A 21197-nucleotide genomic window follows, 5' to 3' on the forward strand; every position below is an offset into this window, starting at 1 on the left:
TATTTTTCATTTGTAATAACCAGACATTTTTAATGCATAATGACACGTTTACGTGATCAATAGGACAAGTGACAGTTTTATCAATGAGCACCGACCGTCAGCCCACCCTTATTATTGAGTCCTGCAAACTCTCCACAAATGAGAGAAACATGGTATACTTTTGTGTGCTCTTGAGCATGAATATATTGTTTTAATATGTCTATTAGACAGATTAAAACAATGTAAAAAGCAGGTGAGAGCGAATATGCTGAACGAATGTGAATAATTGATGCAATTTGTTAGATTGCCTTTTGTTGAGCTTACCTTCCTTTAGTCACTGGTGAGTTTCATGCTTTTCAGGGGCCAAATGATCTCAGCCGAGGACTGTGAGTTTATCAAGAAGTTTGAGGTTGCCATGTCTGAAGACAAGCAAGCAATTCTTACAAAAGAAGGACATCAGGTTCATATCACATTTTTCCTGGATTTGTTTTGCCCATCACACCTGTTTAGCTTGAAAGAAGAAATGTACCACATTAATTTTCCATAACTGAACGACAGAGCTTTAGATCATTGCTTGTATTTTTATTTTTGGTTAGTTTTGAGAACACAGACCTTAGATACACTTTTAAATAAATAAAAGCTTTGTGAAAATGACTCACATAGGCTCACATGCTGTTGTATTTCTATGCAACTCTATAGATTTAACTTTTTCTTCTAACATATTTTCTTGCAGTGTGCGAAGACCTTCCTCAACCTTATGGCTCATATATCTAAGGAACAAACAGTTCAGTACATCCTGACCCTGATTGATGACACGCTGCAGGTAAAAACATGCACCATTTTAGAGATGTAAAAAGTTCAAATCTAATGTCTGTTTTCTCATAGCCCGTCAGACTTAAAGTCCCCCTGTGGTGAAAATCAAGTTTTTAATGTTGTTTATATGTCTATGTGGTGTTTTAAATTATGCTTTAAGACAAACCTTGTGCAAAGTCAGCACCATTGCCGAGTATTTTCTCTTTAAAACTGGAGCGATCTAATGGCAGCTGCAAATCTAAATCGCTGGTGTTTCTGACATCACAAACTACCTTGTAAATTGTAACCAATCACTTCAACGTGCCTGCGGGCTTTAGCATATCATTAACTATCCACCCTGTATATTTGTATATTTTAACATTAGCGACACATTATTAGCTGTTTGATAATAGTCAAGCAAAGGGCTAATCATGTTAATTAACGTTATGTGTCCGACGTTGTAAAGAGCGATACCATTGTGCAGCGTTTACCTCAGTAAGTTCGGCGTGTGGATCTCTGAGCTCGTTTGAGTGAGTGGAGGCGGGCTAGTTTGCATATTCATAGGATCCACGTATACTAAATGAAGCAAGGTTGTAGAGTTATATTCAAGCTTTTTTAAAGCATGAAGACATTTTTTTTCACAGGAAAAAACCTTTAAATATGTAATTTGGGTGATTAAAGATGAGTTTTAAGGGATAAAAGTTTTAAGGGTTTTCTCATCTGCTTTTTTTCGTCGAATCGGCGTTGGACTGTCGGTGAAAGAGGGAACTCTGATTGGCTGTTCAGCTTAGTGAACGAGTCAGTGCATGATAATAATAGCAAAACAGTGAGCAAAGAAGTCAAAATGGTACAGATAGAAGGCTGTTCTAATGTTAAGTCATCTTACCTTGGCGAGTGTTCCTTGGCGAATATTTCAATATTAACATGAGCGGAGTGGAATAAAGAAAGTGTTTAGCAGGATTGATATTCAAAACGGTAAGCATGCACTGCTTTGTTTGTGGTCTGTGGTCTTTTTAAATGATGTATATAGATTAATATATCTGCAGAAATAGACAGTTGTCTCATTTATACGCAGGCGCAGAACGCGCATTCTAGCTGACGTGCAGCTTTTTTCCCCGACGCGAGGCGACAACACAGTCGGCTTTCATTAGCACTAGTTCTGTGGCGGTTTGGTGTGTCCCGGGCTTAAAAGCTTTGGAGTGTTCATTTATAACACAACACATAAATTGACCCTGTATTATCTCAGTTAAAAGGAGTGCATTGAAATGAGAAATGCAGATAGCTGCATGAATATTTCTGTGATATTTGCTTTTTGTCTCTTCACAGCCATGGTCTTGTAAAAATGTCAAGTCCTCGAGCTGATTTTGAATTATAATGTCACTCAGTCAATCCTCCTTTAGCTTAGCTTATTCCCTGTATATTTTGTCAATATTATCTGTTAAGTTTGTGCTGATAGATGGCCTTCATAAAACCCACTTTCAGTTGCTTATATGGAGCCTGCGGTTCTGTGTATAGCAGCTTCTATACTGAGTGTTTTTGTATTCATACAATGACTCGTCATCTCACAACACATTTAGCCCATGCCTCTATGATGACATCTTCTATTCATATGCAAAGTGGTTATAATTTTAAAGCCATGATAAACAGGCTAATCTTTCCATTTTAAATATCAATTCATTTTATAAATGTGTCTGGGGAAATGGAATAAATGAACAGTCTGTCTCTCACCCTGCATGTGCTGTTTTGTCAAGTATCTTTACATGATTTTTCAAGGACACAACAAAATAATTTGACTACGTTTTGTATATATATATACTGTATATATATATATATATATATATATGTAATTTAAAAAAAATCATACAGGAAAGCACAACTGATGAAATGCACTGGTGTGTCATCACTTACCTTTTTTTAATGTCCATTTGTGCAACTTCTATATTATAAGATGTGCTGGGATAATTTTTCTATAATCACTCACCTTTTCTAATTCATTTGTTGCAATAATGGGTATTTTGCTCTACCATGCAGGAAAATCATCAGAGGGTGAATATCTTCTTTGATTATGCCAAGAAGACTAAGAATACAGCCTGGTCATACTTTCTTCCAATGCTGAACCGTCAAGACCTCTTTACTGTTCACATGGTAAGTTGTTATCAGACAATAAATACATAAATATATATAATATACACTACTGTTTAAAAGTTTGAGGTCAGTCGTCAGTGGCATTTTTTTTCTTGTTGAAAGAAATGGTTTTATTCAGCAATAATGCATTGAATTGATCAAAAATGACAGTAAAGAAATTTACAATGTTACATAAAAATCCTATTTCTAATATATGCTGTTCTTTTGAACTTTCTATTCGTCAAAGAATAAAAAATAATTATCACGATTTCCACAAAAATATTAATCAGCACAACTGTTTAATCAATTGCAGTGATTATTATGTTTCTAGCATGTTATATGTTTGGCAACAGTTCTTCTAACCCTAACTGATGGACTGTGTAGCTTTTCATTTCTTAAACCACCATGTAGGAAGACACATCATGGCCATATTCCAGGATGGCAATGTCAAGATTCATCAGGTTCAAATTGTGAAAGAATGGTTGGGATGGAGCATGAAGAATCAGTTTCACACATGAATTGGCACTTCTGAGCCCAGACCTTAAATTCATCTTTGGGATGTGCTGAAGTAGACTTTACAGAGTGCTTGACTCTTGCATTGTCAATACAAGATCTTGACCAAAAATGTATGCACCTCTTGTTATTTTTCATGTGTGAAAATGATTCTTCATGCTCCCTCCCAATCATTCTTTCAGAATTTGAGCCTGATGAATTTTGACATTGTCATCCTGGAATATGGCCATGATGCGTCTTCTTACATGGTTGTTTAAGAAATTAAAAGCTACACACTCCCATCAATTAAGGTTAGAAGAACTGTTGCCAAACAAATAGAAACATAATAATAACTGCAATAATGATATAATCACAGACTCTTACGCATTTGCCTATTTAAATCCAAACAGGATTTTTTTTTTTGGGCCAGGCAGTGTGTATTAAAATAACAATTATTTAAAAATTTGAACAATTTTTCACATTTTCATACCCCAAACTTAAAACAGCTGTTCTAGAGTATTTAATAATTTAGTCAACTTTTTTTACTGAAGAAAGTGCTTTATTACAAATATGGTATAAAAAAACAACAACAGCAGCAGCAATATTAATTAAATTATTTGTGATTTCAGTTAAATTAATTTAATGTATTTTGAGAAGTTCCTTTGACCTGCTTTGACCTCATATTTTCTTCTGTAAAAGAAAAGTAATTTCTACTACTAGTACAAGAGCTTAAATTTCACAATTAATTTCAGGAATGTGTAGGTGGTGTTTACTGATGGTTCAGCCACATTTGCATATCAAAGTCACTGTAGAATGTGGACCAATATCACACAATCCTTTTCCCTTGGAATATTTTCCCCCCCAAGCAATTACTGAACTGAAGTTAGCTTTTCCTCCCTTTTCTCAGTACTTGCTAAACATATCAACCAATGAGGAATTACCAATTTCAGGCGTTGTCCAAGGTCTGCCACACAGTATTCTGCTTATTACATAATATCATTGTGATTTGTTCTTAAAAGCAACTTGTACATCAATCCAGAACTCGCATTCAGGGCCATTACATTTAAACCTTTTGTTTGAGAGCCCATAGGTAGAATGGGTCCATCAATAATTCATCAAAGAGATTTCCAAGCTTAGTTTTGAACATTCACTCAAAAGCAAAAAGATTTCCCAGGATCCTCTCATTTTAAGGATACATACTTCACACGCAGAACAGCATGAAGTCGTCACAGTTTAATTACCCTTCAGGCAGACGGCGGTCGCAGGGTGCTGAACTGCGTAAGGATGGTATTGATTCCCCTTGCCATCCTCACCTCAGCTCTTAATGAAACGCTCTGAAGTTCCCCTTTTGCATGGCAAGCAGAGTAAATGTCATGTCTTCTGGAAACATCAGAATGGCTCTGAATGCATTCATTACCATAGTGCACACACAGATGTAGGGAGCGAAAGAGCCCTCAGTGAATCACTTCATCTGTCCAATAATTTGAGCATATTCTGCAGCAGTTGCATATTCATTTGGCTGAAATGTTAATTTGGGATGTTTCATTTCAGGTTGAGTGTTTCAGGCGGATCTAGACGGAGCAACAGTCGCCATTACTTATCACAATTAGAGATGTTAATTGTCCTTACTGCAGAGAAGAGCAGAGAGAGGACAGGAAATGATGGGGAGAGAGAGAAGGAGAGCAGGATTGGGAAATGTTATAAGCTCTATTCGAACTCTATTTGTTTTCATGACCACTGCTCATTGTGCCTAAACAAGTGTGCTAACCACTAGTCCTCAGCCCCAACAAGGCATTTTTTAAATATTCTTATGTTCAAGCATCTGTATGAAAGCCACGTTTAACAGACATACATTTTTTTCAAGCACTGATGCGACATTTCTCTTCTTCCCCCCCCAGGCTGCGAGGATCATTGCCAAGCTGGCTGCCTGGGGACGTGACCTGATGGAGGGCAGTGACCTGAACTACTACTTCAACTGGATTAAGACCCAGCTCAGCTCTCAGGTAGAAAACAAAGAGGTTCCATTCTAAATTCAGCAGACACTTCTTTCTCCAACCAATTTAAGGTTTTACAATTATGTCATCATTTTCCTCACCCTCGTGTCATTCCGGACCTGTGTGACTTTCTTTTGTTCATTGGAACACAAAAGGAGATTTTACACAGAATGTTAGTGACTGAGAGCCTCAGTCACTTTCATACAGTGAATGTGAATGGAGTTAACAGCTGATTGCATTCTGCTTAATGTCTCTTTTTTTGTTCGATGGAAGAACGAAATGTATACAGGATTGGAATGACATGAGGAAAATGATGAGAAAATTTCCATTTTAAGATTTTTTTTTACATGACATTTGAAGATATTTCATTGATTTTATTTGAAAGGTTCTTATTTTCAAATGAGGAACGCTTTTGCTACACAGATAGCTCTCTATTTTTTGAAAAGATCTTCTTCACCTTATCTAAAACATCTGCTTCTACTGTCAGTCACTGAACATAACCTACTGTATCTGGATCTTTGTGCATTACCCGTGCTGCCTCTGTGCCTTATGATGTAAAATTTCCAATACAATGAAACTTCAAAAGATGCCATCGCTTTCTTGTTTTCAATCATCTTCTTTTCACTGGAGTTTGAAAGGCAAGCAGAGACATAAAAGAATTTGTGATGTGTCAAAGCTCTGGCCATGTGCTGTTTTCCTTTTAAGTTTCTTGTTAGGTTTTAAAAAGAAAGCCTCCGTATGGAAGAAGGCTGTTTGTGTTAGTTGTTTAGTTTATTAACTTTATCAGTAACATTTACAAATGAAATATTTCTGTTGTATCAAGGCCAAAAGTCTGAGACCGCATTGAAAATTTGGGATTCAAAATCTAATTTATTCCTGAAAACAAAGAGAAACTTCTAAAACGTCAAATAAATTAAGAAATATTGGATTAAGCACTATATCTAGATTTGTTTTCAAACTTGGTTGAATGTAAAACCTGGAAATATCAAGGACTTTTAAAATCGTCCTTTCTAGGCCGGATAAAGTCATGAATATTTGCATTATTAGTATTATTATATGATATAGTAATATTCTAATGTAATAATTAGGCCTGTCAAAATTAATGCGTTACGCATGCGATTAATTTTAACGCAGTTTCAAGCCATAGTGATGTGTAGTTTGTGAGCATTTTAGCATGTATTGAGTCATTTGTTTTCACTGAATTGTTTTAACTGGTTCACAAATTTGAATTTCATAATTTCATTAGCGAATAGTTTTTTTACATTATATAAAATACTTACGGTATCTAGAAGTCACAACATGTCTGAAAAAATCATTGGAGAATTGGTAAAGGAAAAAAGTCAGTCTGATTAAAGAAAATTCTGAAAATTCATTATATAATATTAAAAAAATTATAATTGTGCATTTACAGTATATAATATAATAAACTGATTGCAAAATACAAGCATTTTCACTAATGATCTCAGAATTTTGGATCCCACCCATTTGTCAAGGAGCACTTGCACAGGAACGAGTGCATTTGTACTGTGTCACTCCTCGTATCCTGCATGTACACAGTAGGGGGTCGAGATCTGCAGAGGCAGCCGTGCCAGGCCACTACTGCAGCAGAGTGCTTTATATAAAGGGCACAACAAGAAGAATGAACCGAGAAGTGCCTAGAGCACGATTTGAACCTGGATCCTCCTGACTCAGAATGAGCTGAGCTGTGAGCTCTGCTGCTGCAGGCCAGCCACAGATACAGATTAAGACATTCACTCAGGGGCGTTGTGGTGCTAAGTGCCGTAGCTTGAGTCATTTACCACCCTCACATGGGACACAGGGGTTGACCTTACTTGTGGTGGTACCAACTTCTTTGCTTTAAAAAAACAAAAAAAACAAAAAACACTGATGTGCCGGTTCAGCATAGTATTATTCTGGAGGTTATGTGTTACTTGCTTGAGAGAATTGGTGAGACAACATCTTGTATTATGTTTCTGACACTTTTTTTTTTTTTGTTCTATGCCCCACTATACCTTTTTAGTGTAGATATGCTTGATATATGTGTCAATCCAAGGCTGCTAGTGTACCAGGAGGGACGTTATAAATGATCAAGAGGTAAAAGCTCGTTTCCATGTAAGGCTGGGTGGTAGAAATTAACTGGTAGAAATTTGTCAACCGGTAGATTTTGGACTATCATCTCTATTGCGGTCATGTTCAAGTGATGTTACCGTCATGAAAGCTTATCATTTGCATTCGTTTTTTTTAAGCATTGCAGTTTAAAAACAAGTGATTTTAAACCATTGAAGCACAATGCCAGTGAAAGAGAACTAATTTTGCTATGTGCGCGTGCTGTCTGAGAGACTGTTTCTGAGAGACGCTGGCACATGAAGACGCTGCTCAGTGCTCATACAGTGCTCGAGTACTGAACTCGAGTTCTTTTTTGCCGCCAATTTGGGCTTGAATGGTCAAATACACACACTTATGTGTCAAAATGTCTGTGGAAAAACAAAGTCATGATGGCTTGTCTTCAACGTTTATGGTTGAAAAAGAAAACGCGTGTGTATCAGTGTATTGGATCTGTCATTTGCTCTTTTAAGTGACAGCTGCCTAATATAACTGCTGCTATCTATCATTAATGTTAATCAGACAATAAAAGAAAAAGAGAAAATCACTCTGCTCTTGACTGAATCACTTTTGTAACTTTAATAAGAATGAATGTACATTTAACTTGCACGGTGTAAATTGCATATATAATTAATAGTGTTTTATATAGTATTTCTTATTTCTAGTGCTTGAAGTTTTTCAGGTAGGTCTATTTTACTTGTCTTTGTTCTATTGCAGTTCTTAACTTTATCTTTTTTTATACTTATGTTAGGCTAGTATTAGTTTTTTGTCATATTAAAATTGGTGACAAGAATTATTCAATTTAAAAGGTATCAAACATATTGATAACAAAAACCTTGTTTAAAGCAAACATAACTATATTGTTATGGTGAAATAAAATGAACCATATATAGCATAATGTGATTAGGGTTGTGCGAGACTATTTGACTAGTTGATTATACGATACTTCTGCTGCTAGTCGACTTGGAAATACAAGTCGTTTATTTAATTTTTTTAGCACATTGAATGGTTTGCTTTGTATTTTGACAAAGGTTTGACAAAGGACAAACGTTTAAATTACCGTCACATTAATGTTACTTTTTACAACTTTTCCATTTTCTTGTCATGTCAAACTAGTATATAACAATTAAGCTTGCTTATAGGCTTGTTATACTACTGGTATGAAATTTTATGTCGGATTAAAGGAGAAAAATTATGAATGAAACTTACTTGATCAGTTGCAATATGCTTAAATAATATGTAGTTGTCAGTACAGGTCAAGCTTTTCTTGTGATTTTGCCACCCGTCATGTGTACAGATACTTTTCCTACACGAGAACCGCATTCACGGTTACCGTGGTAATGAACAACAATACCTTAAAGTGCTGACTTGTGTGGACTAACTTTTATTTGAGGAAATATGTTTATAATAGGCTATTAGTTTCGAACTTATTGGTCCTGCGTTGCCTAGTCATTCAGTTGATTTAAATAAATATGACTAACGTAGTTTAAAGAGTTAGTTCACCCAAAAATGAAAATTCTGTCATCAATTACTCAACCTCATGTTGTTCCAAACCTATATTAGTTTCTTTCTTCTGTTGAATGCAAAAGAAGATATTTTGAAGAAGGTTGGAAACCAGACAGTGGATGGTCCCCATTGACTTCCATAGTATTTTTTTTCCTACTACGGTAGAAGTCAATGGCTACCGTCAACTGTCTGCTTTCCAACATTCTTCAAAATATTTTCTTTTGAATATACTGAAACAACATAAGGGTGAGTAAATGATGACCAAAATTGTCATTTTTGGGTGAACTATTCCTTTAAGAGAATGCTTCAGTTTAATATGCAATGATCATAATGCAAGGCACCATAGCATGTGTCTGAACTATATTAGCGCTGTTCAGTATGGGATTTGACTGTTCATAGATTAAGGAGTCTATTTGAAATGGATCGCATGTACAGACTGTTTCCTGGGGGGTTAGACTACCCTAATCAACTACCGGTAGTCAGTTGCTAAATTTCCGTTTAAACATTAATGAAATTAGTCCTTGCGCACATTCCTAATCGTGATATAAGATTTTGGTCATATCGCTCACCCCTATTTCTAAGTATATCTGAGTTTTGTCCTAACTAGTTTGGCAGGATGTTTTGTCACAACTCACAACTGTACATTAAACATCAAATATCTTCTGATTGGCTGTGATTGTGTCACGTAACAGTTTAGTGTGTTTAGAGAGAATTCTGTGTGGAGAGAAAAATGGCTTATTGGAAACTTAATCTTGCGCCTAGTTAGTAAGCAGTGAGAGTATGTGTTTGTTGTTTGGATTTGAGTGTGTTCTTAATCTTATTTTATTTAGATAACCTTCAAACATGTTTTGTGTTGTTTCACAAGCCTGAACTGGAATCCATTTGCATTAAAGTGCAAAGATGTGATTTGTATGCACATGTTTTAAGATGACCTTCCATTCACACGCAGTACCAGCAACAGGACAAGTGTTTTGATTGCATTAAATATTTGAAGTTCTGCGTCAACATGTCAGAATCTCGTTTTCATAGGCATTTACAGTGGGGGTGGGTGGGACATGTCCCCACCTCTTCTTGCCATGGCGGATTTGATTTCCACCATCATAACTAAAATTGATCTCATTTCAATGGCTTGTTATGTTTTCCAGTGAAAACACACACAAAAAGTAAACAAATGTGTCCCCACTACTGATATACACTGCCTGTGCCTGATGCACTAAATATTCTTTTAATGATTTGAAAGTACATATCGCTCACCAAGGCTGCATTTATTTGATCAAAACTACAGTAAATAATACAATAATGTTGTGAAATATTGTTACAATTTAAAACAACTGTTTTAGTTTATTTTCAAATGTAATTTATTGATGGCAAAGCTGAATTTTCAGCACTGTCACATGATCCTTCAGAAATCATTCTAATATGCTGATTGGCTGCTCAAGAAACATTTCTTATTATTATCAATGGTAAAAAACAGTTGTGCTGCTTAATAGTAATGTTTTTTTTAATTCTTTGATTAATAGAAAGTTCAACTGAACAGAATTTATTTGAAATAGAACCTTTTTGTAACAATGTTAAGTTCTTTACTGTCACTTTTATTAAAAGTTCTTGCAAAAGAAACCAAAAACAAACATACTGACCCCAAACTTTTGAACGGTAGGGTACAACCTTTAAAGTACAGATGTAATTTTTGTTTTAATAAAAAAAAAAAAAAAAAAATTAATATAAATAAAGCTATGCTTTTGGTTTAATTACTGAAAACATCCCTCTTTTTTCCTACTGACACTTCCAATATGTTTTCCAATTGCTTTTTATTAGAAAAACAATCAAATGGCTTTGAAATAATTTTTGAGCTCAAGTGAACGGCACAGTGATAACACCTCAGCAGAGTGTATATCCGTGACATATAACGTACTGCATTAGATGGCTTGATTTGATGCCAAAGTGAAAAGAGTGAATGAAAACATGACTGTTACGATTTGCATGAATTTGAATTTGAATTGATTCTTTTTTTTATGTTCTTATTAAATAATATATTAATAGTGAATTAATAGTATCATATAATGAAATGCCTTTTAAAATGAATGAACTATTGATTAAGGCATTACAGATACTTTGTTCAAGGTATTAGTTGTAAAGTCAATCATTCATACAAGTTGTTTTGTATTCATATAGTGAATGTTGGCTTTAAGTGAATGCGTCTAGATAGTGTGATAAAGTCCAGCTTTCATATTAAGTTCCCCTACAAATCACCTTACGGTAATAGGACGTTGCGTTTTGCATGCGGTTTCATATTATAGCCTGAGGGACCTCTGAATTAATGAATGTGGAAAATCATAAATAGAAGACCTCTCAAAGCAGTTCATGTTTATTAGCATTCACAGTGCACACCATAAATTCGGTTCATTGTAGCTAAGCTGCGAAAGCTCCGAATATGAATCCGGGATGTTGTCTATTCTAAGCCAAAAATGACTATATATACTATGTCTTGTCTTGGTTTTCATTTTAGATGCCTGCTGCAGGTTTTTTCACCCAAATTGTGACTTGGTTCTTGTAACAGGCTTGAGCATTTCATTTTGCAGTGCTGCTGAGATCGAAATGAATTTGCTCTCCCACAGAATTTTAGACGATTGCCTGCCACGAACAAGCCTTTTCACTCACTCTGGAGTCATCTATATTCCTGCCATCATTGTCCGAGCATACCGCTCAAGTTCAAGCTCTCCAACAAGAGGCCCAAAATCACAGATTTTTTTTTTTCTATCTTTTTTTTGTTAGAAACTACATGGTACAGGTGCTGAACCTGGAACAGGGACCATCTCCCCCACTGAAGTGAGTATGTCATGGATGAAGGAGGCGGATGTGCAGCTGTGTGAACGAGCCTCCATCCCCTTTCAGAGGCTGGGATCTTCACCCCTCGCTTTTCCGAGAACAGCACATGCTGTTTCTTGTCCACTGCTTTTTTCTCCATTCATATCCACTGTGAATCTCTTCACTTTTTCCTACAGCTGCACTTCTATAACACACCTTTTTTGTCTGTCCGCACGTGTTTTTTGTTTTTTTTACAAAGATTCTTTCCTCTCTTGCCAGTGGCTGTGGTCATAATTCCAATATTTCAGCTGCTTTTCTTTCTTTCTTTTTTCCTTCTTTTTTTTCCTGAGACACCACTAGAATTGATCGTTTGAAAGGACCAGAAGGCTTTTGTTTTGCACTATAGTGATCTTCCTTTTTCATTTCTTTTTGTACTTTTTAGAGTTCGTTAGAAAATAAATATTTTTTTTTTCTTTTCATCATGTCGCGAGTCAAAATCTGCTGGCGCAATGCAAGCGGGCGCACATTTTAATTCAAATTTCCTCTCATGGCACTTTAGATGTCTCCACTTTGCTATTCAACATGACCTGCCTCCCTGTCTCTTCTTTTCTCTGGACCACTCTGCTTTTATACATTGGTGCTGATATACAGCATCATCTCCCCCAGTTAATGACTGAGTCTCTTCTCTCCTCTCAGCCACATCTCCTCTAACATCTTTCTATGATTCACTCACTCTGTCCAGGTTTCAAGGCTGCTGCTTTTTCTCTGCTGCATTGTGGGATTGTCTCTTTGATCCAGCATGTTACCCAAAAGGCGTTTTTTATAAGTCAGATTCGTACTGCACGTGCATAAGTGAATGCCAAATTGTGTAAATGCTGCTTGAGCAGCTTAGTTTCACTGTGTTCCTTTGCTAGTACCGGAAAAGGACGGGCTTGTTATTTCATGCATCCATTTCCCTGCTTTTCTGAACTGATCTGTTCTTTGTGTTCTGATCGTGTTGTCCTTTTGTGTTTGTGTGCATGCTAATTTGTGCGTGTGTGTCGTGTATGTGTATTTTTCCTTCGGACCCACACAGAGCTCCCAGTACGTTCAGTGTGTCGCTGGTTGCCTGCAGCTGATGCTGAGAGTGAATGAATACAGATTCGCCTGGGTGGAGGCTGACGGAGTGAACTGGTAATACTCACTTTCACACTAATATGTAGGTCTTGTTTTGTGTAATACTGCACATAGTAGACAATACATGTGAGATATTAAGCTCCCATAGTTATGGAAATCTGGTTATGGTTCTCTATAGGTATTTGAGGATTTTATAATCGTGATTTCTAGGCCTGGAGAAACCATAGAAATGAATTATATTTTTAACAGTATTTTATTAAATCATTTTTAATATTATTATGTTTTATTTTATAAAAAATACACTTCCATTTTGCATTCAGAAATAATTCAATCAAAAATACAGTAAAAACTGTTATTTATGAAATATTTTTACAATTTAAAATACCTTTTTAATATTATAATACATTTTAAAATGTAGCAGCCATTACTCCAGTCTTCAGTGTCACATGATCCTTCAGTAATCATTCTAATATGCTGATTTGCTGCATTTATTATTAACATTTATAATTATTATATGTTGAAAACAGCTGTGCTATATTTTTTTATATACATTTTTCAGGATTCTTTGATGAATAGAAAGAACAGCGTTTATTTAAAATAAAACTATTTTGTAACTTTATGAATGTCTTTACTGTCACTTTTAATCAATTTATTGCATCATTTCAGAATAAAAGTATTGGCCTCAAACTTTTGAACGGTAGTATGTATTTAAATGTATTTATTTAATGTTTTATCATTTCATTTGTATAAAAAAATTAAATTAAAATATTTAATTGGCTAGGAATTGCTCCGTTTGAGAAAAATCTGTAACCAGTAGTTTTGATAAACAAACAACCGGAAAGTTCATGGAAAAGTTATGTAAATTGATTGGTCAAAAGAAGGGCAAACCCTGTAATATCTTTCTTTTTTTAAATTTGTTTTGATGCTTACCGCACACAATTAACTATGTGCTCTACTCGTGCCGCTTTTATGAAGAACAAATCTTGTTGAACAAGAAAGCAGCTCTCATTGTCCTAGCAGGTTTTAGCCCTGTGATCATGAAGGTTCTTTTGTTTGCTAGTGTACAGATAGAGTAAAAAAAAAAGGATAATGAGGCTTCTCTGAAGATAATTTTCTTTTTCTTGCCTCTCAAGTAAAATGTCTTTCATGTAATGGTCTCATTATACATCACAAAAATGTGGTCTATCACCCCCCCCCCCCCCCCCCCCCCCATATCAAACCATCAGGACTAACTTTGTGAAGAGCATCCTCTCAGCAGACCATTAGGGGTGAGATGCCCCACTGTTTACTAACTTCGACTGTTCTGTTTGTGCATCTTTCAGCATCACGGCAGTGCTGAGCAATAAGTGTGGCTTCCAGCTGCAGTATCAGATGATCTTCTGCGTGTGGCTCCTGGCATTCAGCCCTCAACTCTGTGAACAGCTGCGGCGCTACAACGTGGTACCGGCGCTCTCCGACATCCTTCAGGAGTCTGTCAAAGAGAAGGTCACTCGCATAATCCTGGCTGCTTTCAGGGTATGTGTCATGAAAACCCAGTCTCCTTTCCTGACTTTGTGAATGCAACTGAATGCAGTAGTGGCAATCAAATTTCCTTTTTAAAATCAGCCTGGTGGCTTTTTAAAAATAGCATTATGTGATTGTAGACCCTATTTAGTGGGGCTTTTATTTCAGCCATCCTAAAAAAAAAGTCTGCGACTGACTCAGATGCATTAAACTAATAGGTCATTTCACACTGAATCCTCTCAGACACGCACTCCTACTCCACCACTCATTCTTCTGCTCTCCATTACATTGAAATTGCAAAAAAATGTGCAACTAAACATACCACTGTCCAAAAATCTGAGGCCACCAGCTAAAATGCATTTTTTATGCATATTTCTAAATTAAAATTTACCGGCAAGTATTTTTAGTGTTTTGTTGTATTATACAAACATTTGCTTATTTAATTAGAGACCTATAAATAGTCCAAAAATATTTTTGATTAAGTTTGAATGTTTTTTCTTTCTAAATTGATCAAACTCTTTTATTTACAGGTTAAAATTTGATTATGAATTCCAGATTTTCAAAGTGATCACTGACTTTTCAACCCCCACTGAATATCTGCTAGTGAACAATGCTGTTTATTTGGGGAGGGGGAAAAGGCCATTAGAGCAAGATTTGAACCGAGACCTCTTGCAAAACGTGAGACATTTCTCAGAGCAACGACATTTCATTTTAAAGACACTTAAAGGGCATATTGCAGGTTAGAGTACCCAGTGCGCCAATGTATAGAACAATAATGTAGGAACTAGATTTAAATATAAACATATACTTATAAAAGGCTATTTAGGCTTCTGGAGTCATTTTTGTGAGAAAATTTTACTTCCGCATTTGAAAACCGCCAAACCGGAAGTGACGTAGCATGGGGGAGAGCGGTCAAAGTAAACAATAGGAAAGCAATGGATCGCAATGACAGTTCGGACGCTGTGGAAATTGTAGCCTAAATGTTTACTCGTATGACGGACCTCAGCCATATAATTATGAGCCTGATATGAAGCCAAGAGAGTAGACAGGTCAGGATTAGACAAAACAACGGTCAGAGGAGACGCATTGAGCTGTGGTATGAGGAGAACGGGGAGTCGGGTCTCGATGAGAGAACAGTGTTAGCTTATAGGCTAGATGTATTCACGTTAGCCGACGATATGTATAACACTATGCTCAGATCACAATATTGTAATTATGTGTCAGGCAATAGCAAAGCTAGTATTTAGACCCTTACCTGCATGTGTGTGTCAGCCATTAGGAGACAGTTTCCAGAGAAAGAGGGACATTATAAAGGCTTTGAATGGCCCCACTTGGTGATAATGATTTAAAAAAAAAATCACAATCACAACTTTCTTACTGTATACAAATTTTATATGTAGAAACAGCCAACACAAACATTACAATTCAGAGTACAGATTGAAAATGAACATAATTATATAATAATAATAATAAGTGTCGGCTGCAGACTTGCAAGACATTACAAGTTTATGGAGGATACGTTAATGAATTAAATTAAGACAAGGCACATTTTGTAAAATAAATGTACAATAAGTGATCTCTGACGGATCCGTGAGCGTCATGTTTCCCACCGGTGGCCGACCCACATGCTGACGGCGGACCGGGCGGCCCGATGAAGGAGCCTGGACAGTGTGCACATATCGCCGTAACCAGGGATGTAGTGGAGGCTAAACGCACGTAAACGCCGTTTGGGCACCTCCCAAAATTCTGAAATAGCGTTTATCCACCTCCAAAGTGCGTTTATCCACCTCTAAATAGCATATAGTTCCTAAGCCATTTTAAATTAAGCAGGCTATGTCGTTTTAGTTTCATATTGTTCATTATTAGTTTCATAGGTTGTTAAACCTAAGACGAAGTCTTTCATATTGCGCTGCATTACTGTCAGTAGCCGCGCGGGTTAAACCATAATAATAGAGGGCTAGCCTAAGATTATCACAAATAAACACAAGATTTTGACGCATATCCAAGCGTTTGTGGAGCGGAGTGTGAGCGCGCACTGCATGGCACGGACGCGCGGGCGCGAACACTTATCAACAGGGAAACAATTTAAAATACTCTATCATTTCTGGTCATACAGAAAATAATAATACATTATTCGCAACTACTTTTATTTGTGTAAACTCGCAATAACAAGAAACGTTGTGCTTTTGTCAAATAAAATAAAACAATCAGGCGCGCTTTCATGATCTCCGTGAACTGGAGCGCGGCTAAAGCTTGAAATGTCCACTTCAAAACGAACACATTCAAATCGAAAGCTAATACCTTCTGATTATGTAATGCGTATGAAAGGTGCATTTCTCTCTAAAAGCGCATCTGCATAACAGCGGAGATGGAGATATTTTTTTAACCGACACTGATTTAGAAAACAATAGTTTTTAGCCTAATAAACAATTAAAATGCCTCGTTATTTTTTCAGACACATTTATTATCATTAGGCTAGCCTATAAATCACCTTTCTGTAAGCTGTGGTTCCAGAGACATATGGCTCTTCTCATTCAGTACTGCGGGATTAATATAATTTCCAGGTTCTAATTTTGTCTCAGAAAAATAAATCAACAACAACAAAATCCATATTAATTTGTGAATATTTTAAATGTTTAATTAAGGGGCAACAAGTAATAAACAAAAATTCGTCAATATTTATTTTTTTGCGCAGCATTTGGTGTAGCCTACAGTTCAAATTAAAATTTTGGTGTTCAACTTTGCCTTTTAAAAATACAACAACCGTTTTTGTTTTGTAATTACGGGTTAAAAATATTTTTGTTCTCTCTGTTTTGTCATTTAGTAAACTTTATAGATTTCAACCATATTATTCCTTCTTGAGTCTTTTTAACAAGAATTTAGATTAATGTATTAATTGATTAGTGATTGTGTGACCTATGATGAGGGAACAACCAGTGATACCCTTGGTAGTACCATCAAATGATGCCTATAGCGATGTCATCAGGATAAAAAACACACACCGGTACGCAGTGGCCCACCTTACCGGGTGACCACGTCGTGGTTCACCAGAATTTATAGTTTACCCACCTCTTTTTTTACCACTACACCTCTGGCCGTAACGTTAACTCATCATATCGCCGGGATTATAATCATGCAGTCCATAGTGAACGCTAAAAGCAGACGCAGAAGTGAAGTCCCGTCTCTTACCCTGCACAAAACGCACACAAACACGGAAGATAGCACCGTCCTTTATCTTGTTCGGAAACCTGTGGACTCGATGTCCTGACAGGCCATAATTCACAGTCATTTATCACGATAATTATTAATTGAAATACAATAACCACCGAAAACACACTGAATCACGACCGCTTCAACATAATACCAGCCTATTCTGCACTGAGCGAACGCAGCGCCCGGCAAACGACTCCCCATTGTGACGTAATATGACGCGGTGGTGAAAAAAAAGCGTGTTTTCAACACGGTCGAGGAAACTGTCACGTTTTCTACTAAATTTGTGCCCTTATGTCTGGCAAAACAATTTTTAATCATGCATTTACTCTTCATATGGTATTTTCATACAAGGTTATATATTAATTCTGAAAAAAAAAAAAACCTGCAATATGCCCTTTAAGAGAAAGACACTTAACCCCAATCATTTACTAAGCACTGTCGCTGTGGAAATAGAATGCAAAGCATCTGCTGAATTAAAATAAGTAAAGGCACCATATAATGAAAGCTCATTAAGTCTAATGTAAAAAATATATATATATTGTTTTTGTGTGTGTGAAAATAGTTAATGAAGCGGTACATGTGCTGAATCCATTTCAGATGGAAGGGTGTGTCTGTTTTCTCACTTTTTTCAGATCAGGGCATCGCTCAGCAGAAGGTATCCTCTTCAAAGTCCATTAGCGGATCACTCACTCTTTTATTCTGAAAGGATTTAATTTACCCAGAGCTTTCATGGTGAATATACTAAGAACCCCATTATTACCTTATTAAGGTTGCAGATTGACAAAAGCGCTCATTTTAATCTCTTCCACACTCTGGCGTCATCGCCCATTCAGTGATTGGTTTTTAGAGACTAGAAACGGAAAAAAACTTGTTCCCCTATATTGCCCTTCCTGCTCATGTTGATTATTTGAATTAGGATATAGTGCTAGACTAAATGTAGTCCTAAGGCATTTTATCTTCCATCGGGCTTATTACTTTTCCTCTGCCGGGGCATATTTGTTTAATACATAGCCGAGGCACGAAAACAGACTGCTTGTTACTCTTATTCTGCATTTCATTTTCCCGCACATGGCGTTTCTTGGTGCAGGCTACAGTTAATGTTCAAATTAACCCTGAAAGCTGGGCTCTGTTGGTATTAGAGTTGTGTAATGAATTCATTGTCCATGTCGCTGACAGTATTGAATTAGAGTGCAGCGCTTCATTCATCTCACCTGCTCAAGAGCTTATTAAGTTGTCCTGACCAGGTATTCTCTCTCCGTGCCTGTCTATGATTACGTGGCTTCCATTTTGCAGCTATCAATGGATCTGCCTCTGCATATTTGCCATTATTTATGTTTCACATTAGTACACTCTTCACCACTGTTATATATAGGTCTAAATCAATACTTTAAATACTCAAGATTGAGGAGATTGGCCTGTAGTTTAGCATTTTTATTCTTATACAGCCAACATTCTTTATCAATATTATATAATCAACTGCACAGCTCTGTCGCTCTGTTCTCACTATAGAGATTTGATTAAATGGGAATGGTGGGAACATCACCATTGTCAGTTCTCCACAAAAGAACAGATGCAATTAAATGAAATAGACAACAAATATGACTGATTAATACAGTACAAATTAACATAATATAGTTATTTCTTTCTCTATAGTCTATTCAAAGTTTATATAGTACATTTAAATTTATTCATTTTGCAGACGCTTTTATCCAAACCGACTTACAAATTAAATGCATCAACGATTCATCGTGAAGAGGCAAACAAATACAAGAAGTGCTTAAAATACAGTTTCAGACATGGCTTAGAGTAGCATAAGCTAGAATAGGGAATCATTTTTATAATGAGTTTAAGTGCTCACGGAAGAGTTTTCAGCTGTCTTTTGAATGTTGTCAGGGATTCTGCATTCTGGATGAAGGCGGGTAGATCATTCCACCAGCAAGGAACCGTGAACGAAAATGTTTCCTTCATAGAATTTGTCTGTCTGTCTACCTATCTGTCCACTGATCTCTCTATCTCTCACTATATCTCTCTTTATCTATTTTTTGCTCTGTCCATCTATATAGCCAACATTCTGTATTGATGTTACGTAATTAACTGCACAGCTCTGTCTGTCTGTTCTCAGTATAGAAATGTGACTACCGGTATATAGGAATGATTTGGTAAATCACTTGGTCTGAGTCAGTTCTCCAAGAGAACACCCATATAACGGATGAATACAATATAAATGAGCATAACGTAGTAATTTCTTTCTCTTCAGTCTGTTTATAATCTGTATATAAAGTATATTTACTTTATATCTCTCTATCTCTATTTATATATCTATCCTGCCCTACAAAGGCAAAAGGCAGTAAATTAATTTTTGGTCGAAAATTAGTTATTGATATTTTTGGGACATTCAGGTCCTCCTTTATCATGTAGATAAGTATCTTGAGTCAATTTCATGTTGTTTTTTTCGAGAAAATAATGGGTTGTCCTAACAATAACTTACAAAAGCAAAGGAGAAACCAAGGCAGAACACCGTAACACGAGTTACCTTTCTCTGCCTTTGTATTGGAACGCTCAAATTGAGTTAGAGTACTCTGCTATTGTTTAAAAGTTACTGTGCCGACCTGGGGAACGGTGTTCTGTCTTTGTTTTACTGTCCAATAAAAGTTTGCTGCATTTCAATTACGGTGTAGCCTGTGTACTTTCATACATCTGTCACTGAAGCACTTCTGATATTTAAGGATGGCCCATTGCTCTTGAAGGAAATTATATTATGAGTTGAGATGGCTTTGAAACGCAGACATCAAGGTCAAGTAACACAAAAGATGCATTAGACAAACAAACTAGATCGATCACAATCTACTTAATTTAGCTAGCTAGCAGCCAAAATAGGCTAGTCAGCTATCCAATGAATAGGCTACCAAACTGCTCCATATAACAAAGCAATTGTAAATCATCAAATAAACTAGATTTTATACATATTATGTTACTATAATGATTTTGTAAATGGTGATCAGTAACCAAATATTGATAATGTGGAAGTTACTGCCATTTGCCTTAGTGTGACTTCTCGCTCTTTACAATACAAAGGCAGAGTACAGTAACTTCAAAAAGTGGTCAAAAGTCAAGTTTGAGCTCAAGATTTTAGATATAGATAAGATTTAGATAATTGTCATTACTAAAACATATATTTGCCAGATTTCCAGTATCCTATTCCAATTTCCTACCTATAATTAATTTGGCTGAACAACTAAAAATCTTTAAAGTCATTTTCCCAGTTCCATACTCCAGCTAGCGAGTTAAGGTATTTTGCCTTTGTAGGGCAGTATCTCTTTCTATCCAGCTATCTGACATTCTATAGAATCTAGCACTGTTATGTCACTCTATCATTTTTCAATTCCCCATCTGAATGTTCATTTACTCTCATGCAAGCAAGCCACACTTACTACTCATTCATCAATGTCTTATTTCTATTGAATGGGAAAGCAGTGTTTAAGTATGCATAGATGCTGAATGTCAAAGAGGAAGGTGTAGGACAGCACTATGCAAACAATCCATCATCTTGTTAACAACTAGAGCTGTATG

The 21197-nt window shown here is 36.2% G+C and overlaps 1 protein-coding gene across 2 annotated transcripts in view; it reads left to right on the plus strand.

Annotated features, from left to right (window-relative positions):
* Positions 1–21197, plus strand: part of atp6v1h (ATPase H+ transporting V1 subunit H) — a 50492-nt gene that overhangs the window by 4642 nt on the left and 24653 nt on the right. Inside the window, exons 3-9 of one of the 2 annotated variants that reach the window (XM_079613201.1) lie at positions 340–439; positions 713–802; positions 2803–2916; positions 5286–5390; positions 11763–11816; positions 12871–12968; positions 14234–14426. In XM_079613201.1, the coding sequence (XP_079469327.1) occupies positions 340–439; positions 713–802; positions 2803–2916; positions 5286–5390; positions 11763–11816; positions 12871–12968; positions 14234–14426 (754 nt within the window). The remainder of the gene's footprint in view (positions 1–339; positions 440–712; positions 803–2802; positions 2917–5285; positions 5391–11762; positions 11817–12870; positions 12969–14233; positions 14427–21197) is intronic. The other variant, XM_079613202.1, reaches the window with a different exon arrangement.

Source organism: Phoxinus phoxinus, assembly GCF_949152265.1.
Source record: "Phoxinus phoxinus genome assembly, chromosome: 5".
NCBI lineage: Eukaryota > Metazoa > Chordata > Actinopteri > Cypriniformes > Leuciscidae > Phoxinus > Phoxinus phoxinus.